The sequence below is a fragment of the Pseudochaenichthys georgianus genome, unplaced genomic scaffold (genome assembly GCF_902827115.2).
Source record: "Pseudochaenichthys georgianus unplaced genomic scaffold, fPseGeo1.2 scaffold_1404_arrow_ctg1, whole genome shotgun sequence".
Classification (NCBI taxonomy): Eukaryota; Metazoa; Chordata; class Actinopteri; order Perciformes; family Channichthyidae; genus Pseudochaenichthys; species Pseudochaenichthys georgianus.
This window is the reverse complement of record NW_027262268.1, coordinates 3,142-12,500: the sequence shown is the minus strand read 5'-3', so window position 1 is coordinate 12,500 and position 9,359 is coordinate 3,142. Positions and strand designations below refer to the sequence as shown.

The window sequence follows — 9,359 nt, the reverse complement described above, 5'->3', positions numbered from 1 at the left end:
CCGGCTGATCCCGGAACTCACTTTGTGAAACTGATCTGAGGTCAGTTTCAGAGTGACTTCAGTTTCTGCGTTGTGAAACGAGACCGAAAACAAATACTGAGCGCTTGTTTTAATCATCTTTCAGTCCCAGGTGGGTGGAGTTAGACCCGCCAGGACAGTTTCTGTTTGTGAAGTCAAAGAAAAGCAGACAAGCCCAACTCTGCTGTGCATTTTTGTCATGTTTTAAAATTTTCTTTTGACATTTTTACCAGGAGTCTGTTTCCGGTTTGACAAGCCCCACCCAGCTGGTGCTCACCAAGGAGACAAATAAACAAACAAACCTTGGAAAGTAGCTAAAAGTGCTTTTTAAGAAACATCCTCCTGGAAAAGAAAAGAAAATGCATGTACTGGAGATGAGCTCAAATCCTGGGGCGTCATTGAGAAACTTTAAAAAAAACTATTTAACTAACATGACTGAGTTTTGACTGTAAATTCAGCAGCACAATAAAGCGAGTGCATATACAGGCTGTGAGAGGCAACCGGCAAAATAAATATCTGGGCAAAATAAAAGCTAAGAATAAATTGAATGCTGCATGCTGGTGTTTGCAGGTCTATATTTTGAAAAGGACACGTTCAAAGCGCACTTTCTGTGTATCTATGGTCAGTAATGCAGTATGTCGAGAGTGAGAGGGGTACGACATAAATCCAACATTTCTGGAAAGAATTCACACCATGTTTCCACAGAGTTTCCTTATCCCCAGACATCTATTAGCCCTGTGACTCTAAAGCAGTGGTTCTCAAACTTTTTCTGTCAGGCCCCCCCTTTGGAGAAAAAAATAAGTCGGGCTCCCCCAACACAAGTCAGGCTCAGTGGCGGCGCCAGAGATTTCTTTTGGGGGTGCTGTGGGGTAGCTTGACGTTTCATAGAGGGTGCTCAAACATTTAGGGTTTCCCATTAAGGTACCGGGTGCTACAGAGGAACTTTCTACTGCAACAATCCCCACGCAGATACACAGTGGGACAGTTACAATGAAGGCTCGAGGCATATCGGTGTAAGCAGGGGTAAAGTGCTATTTCTATAGGTGGTGTGTGGACCTCACATAGGGGGGTCTGGGGGCATGCTCCCCCGATAAGTTAAAAGCATCAATCTGGTGCACTTTGAGAGCAACATTTTAATGTCATATAGTATTTCATAGCTGTTTTTAATTTATTCTCTTATTTTTTTATAACTATAATGATCATATAAACGTATGCCTCGGAAATAATAGTTTACATTAATGGTGACCGAACCGTTTGAGACCCACTGAGATAACGCTGAGAGTCCTTTAGTCACTGAGCCTCTCAGTCTGACAGCAGAGGACTCGCCTCCACTTTATATCCATTAGCGTAGCTCGCTAGCACCGGAAGCTCGCTCTCTCTCTCTCTCTCTCTCTCTCTCTCTCTCTCTCTCTCTCTCTCTCTCTCTCTCTCTCTCTCTCTCTCTCTCTCTCTCTCTCTCTCTCTCTCTCTCTCTCTCTCTCTCTCTCTCTCTCTCTCGCTCTCTCGCTCTCTCTCGCTCTCTCTCTCTCGCGCACACAAAATGGCTCGTTCCATACACACACAGAGCCGAGCTTTAATGAAACACAGAGACCCAGACGTAATAGTACTGCATCATATTATTTCCGAATCAATAATTTTTCTAATTATGATTTTTTTTTTTTTTATCTTTTTTTTTTATAACCATTTTTCCTCCTGGTCTCTCGCGCAATTTGATGTTTTGCAGGAAATCAAAAATGACAACACATGGCGTTTTGAATATTTATTTAAAAAAAGACTTACATACATTTGAAAAACTTCTATAAATGAGCTGCGAATTTGGATCAACCATTTCAACTTTAGTTTTCCACAAATGAGTAAAATCAGTACCTTTATTTACTTACTGATATACAATCTCATGTAATACAGGATTCTCCACCAGAGGGCGCTCCTGCTCGTCTTTAAACCATGCTTTAAACCTGTAGAGTCCCCTCTCTGTCTTTAGACATGGACAACAGCGCCCTCTGTGGGTGTCTTTCTGAATTACACATCCTTATTAAAACCGATTAAAACCCACAGAAGAAGCAGAGCAGCCTGCACTATTTCTGAATTATCAATCATAAAATATCCATATGTTAAGATCGACTTTTATTAAAATTGTTTCTCTGCATTTGACCCATCCTAGGAGCAGTGGGCTGCCATTTTGAACGGCGCCCGGGGAGCAGTGTGGGGAACGGTGCCTTGCTCAGGGACACCTCGGTAGCACTTGGTCTTGCCGGGACTTGAACTGGTGACCTTCCAGTTGCCAAGCCGAGTCCCTATCGACTTCGCCACCATATGTTGTCTTTGTTTGCTGCACGCACATTGTAACATACATATCCAGTTTCATAACCACAGAGAAGCGTATCTGTTGTTTCCTAGTTACGTTATCACTTGATTCTTGTTGTATTATTATTTTAATTTGTATTCTACTCGATCTGTATTTTTACCTTGTGTGAATCCTGTTTTTAACTCTGACCCTGTTGCTGCTATAAACACCTGAACTTTTCCATCTTATCTTTTCAGGACACATTTTTAAATATTTGTATAGTTTTCTGAATCGCTTAATGCTCCTGATATTTGTCAGGTTTGTTTCTGAACCCTCGGCCGGTGATCTCTGCTCAGAAAGTCCTGCAGGCTGTCATGGTGTCTGTGTGCAGATTGGACGAGGATAAGGAGCAATGCATCATGGGACATAGAGGCTCGTGGGCACGGAGAGTCTCGGAAAGATGACGCTGCTCCTCAGACAGAGAATCCACCTGAGGGTTATTTGTATGCAGAAACACAGATATATAATTCCAGCTGAATCGAATGTCCAAAATGACTTTTAAAAAGTACAATAATGACAGAAAAAGACACGTTCTTAAGTAAATGCATATGTCATACCTCTCTCCTCAGCTTCCTGTTCCTCTGCTCCAACATCTCACAGGTCTGGAGGAAGAGGCAGACATAAGAGACAGAAGAGTTTAAAAGGGAATGTAAGTGTGTGCTTCCTAAAGAGGAGATACTTGTAAAACATGCACTCAAATGGTTGCATTCCCCAGCCTGCTATCGTCCCCTTAGAGCCGGGGGGTCGAACTCAAACACACAGCGGGCCAACATAAAGAAATGGGTGCTAGTGGAGGGCCGGACTGGTTCAATGTTTATTGCAGAACTTATTGAAATGAATTTATTGCACATTTTAAACCTGGAACTAACAAAGCTTAAAGTATTGCCTATAAAAACAACATTAAATAATCAGCTGCATTAATTTCTCATGGCTCTATCTGCAGCTTCTCCAGAGTCACTTCTCATGAGTACATTTCCCCACAGGCCAACAACAGCTTCAACAAAACTATTCCCGTCAGAGAGAAACCAAACATGCCCTGCTGTCGCGAGAGAAAGTGCAGAAGGAAGCATCCATTGAACTCAGTGTGCTGCTCTGAGATGCTAGCTCAGACACTTGGCCTCTCATCTCGGGAGCAAGGTCATCAATGTTTGGGGTCAGGCTCTGAGCGGAGGAGACCCTCAGGATGGAGTGAAGGTGCAATATACCGGCGGGCCAGATCTAATAGCAATTAGAAATTATCCTACGGGCCGAAATTAAATCCACCACGGCCCTGATTTGGCCCCCGGGCCTCGAGTTTGACACATGGCTCACAGGGAAGCTCCCGCACGTCAGGCATCACAATACTATCACCAAACCTCTTGACAACGATAACAGTTTTAAAGGGTCCTGAAGTCCTCTGTATGGGGCGGAGAGGCGACACACACACACACACACACACACACACACACACACACACACACACACACACACACACACACACACACACACACACACACACACACACACACACACTAAGGAGCGTTGACTGATTAGCAAAACAGACCGTGAGGAACGGAAAACATAAACAACTTCATCTCATTTTCCAAATCTAAGGGAAACGGTATTTTAGACCTCATGGAAGAATGGCAGACAAGAGGAAGGAACGCGTGGGCATTAGGAGGAGAGGAGAGGAGGGGAGGAGGAGAGAAGAGGAGGGGAGGGGAGGAGAGGGAGGTTCCCTTTCCTCTGTGTTCTTTAGGCTTTTTCATGTAAAGGTTCAAATCCATGTTCCCTCCAACAGAAACATTTGAAGCAGTGAGGAACTGAAAACAGACACTAAGTCTGCACAAAGGTGGAAGGACAGGAGCACAGACAGACAGACAGACAGACAGACAGACAGACAGACAGACAGACAGACAGACAGACAGAGACACACACACACAGACAGACAGACAGACAGACAGACAGACAGACAGACAGACAGACACACACACACACACACACACCTCATGCAGAAGGTCGGCTCTCTGAGTGTGTCTCTTTCGGCTCTTATTTGCTGCAACTCTGTTCTTCTCTCTCTTCTTCATCGTCCTGCCTTCATCCTCTGAACCCTGACACACACACACACACACACACACACACACACACACACACACACACACACACACACACACACACACACACACACACACACACACACACACACACACACACACAATAAGGATTGTCACATTCTTGTAGTCTAACGGAGCGTCCACACTACAGCTTCAAAAAAATCTTGGAGCTGGGCGTGTCTGGAGCTTGGGGATTTTATTCAAGCAACGCGACCAACAACCAATCACATGAATCTCCCGCCCCCGACATACAAAGCAAAACCCCCCGGGGATTTTATGGGAGCAATATATATATATATAAACTCCCCAAACAGGCGAAAGCCTACCAGTTTCCCCCACTGCCTCTGCCACCTCCCTCCATGCTGGTTCCTCCGGTTTGTATCCCGGGAGGTGAAGAGGGTCTGGTCATACAAAACCGGGTGATTGCTACGGCGATAGTTAGTTTCTCCTCTGACTTTTTTTGAAATATAGAAATGAACGGCGGGATATCTCTCCCAGCTTAGACGCGGTTTGATTGGCTACGGCTTGAGCTGATTTTCCGAAACGGGATTTGATTGTCTGGCGCTGGCTACTCCGGCGTCTCCGGCATCACGGCCCGTCCACACAGCGGCGTGCGTTGACGCTTCCCCATTCACTTTGAATGGGGAAGCGTCACTTTTAGCCGAAATGCATCGTGGGAAGCGACGTGGAGCGTAGCTGGCGTGGCTCGCTGCAAAAGTTGAGCAATGTTCAACTTTTGACGCCTCGGCAGAAGCGTCAGCCAATCGAATCATATGCCAGTACAAGCTCTAGCCAATCAAACCGCTGCTTGTGTGTCTGGGGCGGAAGATTCATGTGATTGGTTGTTGGTCGAGTTTCAGACACGCCCGCCGGCAAGCGTCAGCGCACGCCGCTGTGTGGACGGCCGTCAGAAGTTGAATGTCAACTTCTGACGCCGGAGACGGCGGAGACGGACCGCTCTGCTACCCACAATTCAGTTCGGCGAAAAAGCGAGGCAACGTGACGTCACCCCATTCAAAGTGAATGGGCAGATTGGAGGTGTCGACGCTGTAGTGTGGACGGGCCGTGACTTCATTCCGACATTATGAAGCGTTTTGTGGGCTTTATTGAAACCAGATTTCCATTGTGCAGCAACATGTACAGACAAGCCGCCACTGACCAACCCAGTCTCACGGCATTTCGTGTTCACCAACACGATTTTTAATCTATTGATTCGTGTTCACCATCACGATTGGCCCCTTTTTTTCGTGTTGCACAGCACGATTTTAAAAGCAATGTATTTCTACTGGTAACGTGTTTCGTGCCTGCAGGCTGCAGCACGTCTTTTTCTCCGGTCGGGTCGTGGGAGACCGGAAGCTGTGTGGTTCATAAAAACATGTTCTTACTCAATATCAAGCCACAGTTATTGCTTTTATTTTAAATCGTATAATTTCGGACTTTTGTTGCTGTGAGGAAAATAAATGGGGGTCAGAGCCTCAGGATACTGAAATCTGTATTTTTTAAATCTTTTTTCCATCTAATTTGTTATTCTTTTCAAAATAACACACTGTTATTTACTCACCAATAACACACAATTATCCTTGCTTTTATTTATTGGTTTAATTCCATAATCTCGGGCTTTTTTGGTGTCCGTCAGGAACTGAATTTCAAAATAAAAATAACCGGAAACAGACGTAGGCCTATAAGGGACATTTCGAGCATCATTGCGATTGTCAACATTTCTGAGTTTAGGATGGCCGAAGACACTACACTACCCATAATCCCCAGCTATCGTTTAGGACTACAGTTCCCGTAAGGTTACGCAGAGCGTCAAACAGCTGTGTGAAATGGAACGAAACCACGCCAGACTATCCAAAACTGGAATCGAACGCCCCTCCAGAACTACACATGCTGGCTATTGTGTTTCGCAAAATGTTCTATGGGACGTCTCTACTGAACGTTTTCGTTTTTCCCACAATTACAAGTTGCCAGTATTAAACACATTGGTGTTATCATATGTAAAACATATAATTAATAAATGGGTGAAAATCGCTGTCCATAATGCTCAGCATTAATATATAGCATTAATATATACCCACACGACAGCTCATTGCTACTTTGTAATTCTACTCCACTACAATTCAGAGGTTAACCTGGTATTTTTACTCCACTACACTTATTTGAGTTACTTTGCAGATTCTGATTAATGATGTGAAATATAAACAACCCTTAAATCAGACTTTAGTTACACCTGAGTGACATTCAGGTAAGGTGATTGTCAAGTGCCAACAATCAGGAGAGATATTTGATAGTTGGTGAGAAGACTAAACATGTATCTGCAATTGACATGAATGGAAACAAGTAATAAAGTATATTCATTACTCGTTATTCTCTACTAATTGTTAATTAAAGACTGTATATTATGGCTATTTTGCACATCCCTTTCAAGATGTTCAAAGGTTTATTGACATATCATACACAACTACGGTGTAGTTATGCAATGAATGAAAAACTTGGGTCACAGGTTCCTCAACAGTGCATTACAAGACATCTATCAATATGTGTGTACCTCCACCATTAAACTGTGATATTCTGCACATTTCTTATTCTATCTACATACATAAGAGTATAATTAATGTGTATAATATCAGTTAAAATAAGTGCTTCAACATAGTTAACATGGCAGGAAAGCAATATATTAGACGTTAATTACTTTGTCAGGCATAATATTTAATATGTAATGTTTAAATAAAGGTTAATCCGTTTTTCTGTTTTGCACCTCCTCCTATTAATATCTGTGCATCCTGCACTAAACTGTTTTATTGTAGAGATCACTTATAGTATCTTCTTGATTTTTTATATTCTATATTTATACTTTCCCCCTATGAAAGTATGTACTTTAACCACTAGGAGGTGCACACAAGGTGCACACAGCCATAATAACTTTGTATTATTGGTGTGTATGTACAACATCTGAAGATGTATAGTTTTATGCATGCTTTCACATCATTTTACAGCATATTGCTATACTATTTCAGACTCAGTATTTACATTCAAAGAAAATCAGTAATATCTTTAAAAACTACAGTCCTTTTCGATCAGCTGTGCACCGTTATGGTGTAAATATAACCTATCTATGAATTAGATCAAATGTAAAAGTCAGCCGAATTAGTGTTGATACTGCAAGGAGACGTATTGTGTGAAGAGAAAGAAAGATGTTGTTTAATTGTTGATATATTTATGATCCACGTCAAGTATTCAGTTTCGGCGGCATTTCTTCCAGTTTTTCCAAAGGTCTTCTCATCAGGGCTCTCTAAAGAAAGTTCTACGGCAGATCTGTAATATGTAATGCAGCCGAACCGTGTATTACAATGCCGTTATGTGATAACTTTCAAAGAGAAAAGCAAGAGCACTCGGAATTAAGTATTATTTTATACTTTTAAAATGTTTTCCGGATTTCATATAATATAAACACCAAATCCCAGCATGCATTGCGGCTAACACATCCAATCAGCGAGCTTAAAACCATAGCTGAGGATCTTGGGTAATCGCTCGAAATGCCTACGTCTGTTTCCGGTTATATTTATTTTGAAATTCAGTTCCTGACGGACGCCAACAAAGCCCGAAATTATGGAATTAAACCAATAAATAAAAGCAAGGATAATTGTGTGTTATTGGTGAGTAAATAACAGTGTGTTATTTTGAAAAGAATAACAAATTAGAAGGAAAAAAAGATTTAAAAAATACAGATTTCAGTATCCTGAGGCTCTGAGCCCCATTTATTTTCCTCACAGACGGCAACAGAAGTCCGAAATTATACGATTTAAAATAAAAGCAATAACTGTGGCTTGATATTGAGTAAGAACATGTTTTTATGAACCACACAGCTTCCGGTCTTCCACGACCCGACCGGAGAAAAAGACGTGCTGCAGCCTGCAGGCACGAAACACATTACCAGTAGAAATACATTGCTTTTAAAATCGTGCTGTGCAACACGAAAAAAAGGGGCAAATCGTGATGGTGAACACGAATCAATAGATTAAAAATCGTGTTGGTGAACACGAAATGCCGTGAGACTGGGTTGCACTGACTGATCCTCATTCTTCATTCTTAACATCCAAATGTATCTAAAAGCCTTTAACCAGAAGACGCTGCTTCGACCTCGACTTCTCTTTGGGCTAAGCAGCAGATTGCAATACAAAGCCGTTCCCTTTGAATGACGGGACGATAATCACAAGAGAGCTCTTACCTCACATCCTTCACTGACGTTCCTCTGGCTTCTCTTCTCAGGAGACTTGCGGGAGGAGTCTGACATCGCAGAGACTTTAAAAGATGCATTTAAATAATGAAAAACCCAGCAGCAGGAGGATCTGCCCTCTGTCAGAGGATTAAAGGTGCCATGTGTGGCCAGGGCGCGGCGTCCGGGGAGGCTCGAACCCTCCAGCTTCACTTCAGCTTTGCTTCCTTTCACTTTTCAATTTCAATGCCGCTTTAGAAGAAGCAGCGAGGGCAGTTCATATAAGTCACATGACTCAGGAGCCACCCGGTCAACCACACACACACACACACACACACACACACACACACACACACACACACACACACACACACACACACACACACACACACACACACACACACACACACACACACACACACACACACACACACACACACACACACACAGCTAAAAATAGTCCCGAAAAAGTGTCCACTTCCTCCTGTTTGAGTGACATCTTCAGGATGTCACTCAAACATGTTCGTTTCCCAGAACATGATGATTTGCGATATTCAAGGCGATAAAGGAGCACCCGGTTTCTCATGTGTACAGAAAGATGGTTGGTTGTTGTGTGTGGGAAGAAAAACGACACGTGACTTCAGTTCGCAGTTCGCTATTGGTTTAACCCTTAGATGCACAAGTGGGT

The 9,359-nt window shown here is 42.9% G+C and overlaps 1 protein-coding gene across 2 annotated transcripts; it reads right to left on the bottom strand.

The window, feature by feature from the left end:
- Positions 1–1,770: 1,770 nt before the first annotated feature.
- On the bottom strand, positions 1,771–8,952 carry LOC117441019 (basic leucine zipper transcriptional factor ATF-like 3). 2 transcript variants are annotated; one of them, XM_034077215.2, is made up of 4 exons: positions 8,684–8,948; positions 4,348–4,452; positions 2,920–2,964; positions 1,771–2,792 (listed from the first exon to the last, which is right to left on the bottom strand). In XM_034077215.2, exons 1-4 carry the CDS (start codon positions 8,747–8,749, stop codon positions 2,655–2,657), a joined length of 354 nt encoding a protein of 117 aa, XP_033933106.1. In that variant the 5' UTR covers positions 8,750–8,948; the 3' UTR covers positions 1,771–2,654. The 2 variants fall into 2 exon arrangements, with proteins under 2 accessions (XP_033933106.1, XP_033933107.1); XM_034077216.2 differs by lacking the exon at positions 4,348–4,452 and having other exon boundaries at positions 8,684–8,952.
- Between the last annotated feature and the right edge of the window lie 407 nt (positions 8,953–9,359).

What these genes read in the sequence shown, in the direction of transcription:
- LOC117441019 (XM_034077215.2), bottom strand. Translation starts at nt 8,749, where the DNA reads ATGTCAGACTCCTCCCGCAAGTCTCCTGAGAAGAGAAGCCAGAGGAAC. An exon ending in GAGCCGACCTTCTGCATGAG is followed by an intron (nt 2,965 to 4,347) that starts GTGTGTGTGTGT and finishes CTCTTCCTCCAG; the next exon opens with ACCTGTGAGATGTTGGAGCA. An exon ending in ACAGGAAGCTGAGGAGAGAG is followed by an intron (nt 2,793 to 2,919) that starts GTATGACATATG and finishes AATAACCCTCAG; the next exon opens with GTGGATTCTCTGTCTGAGGA.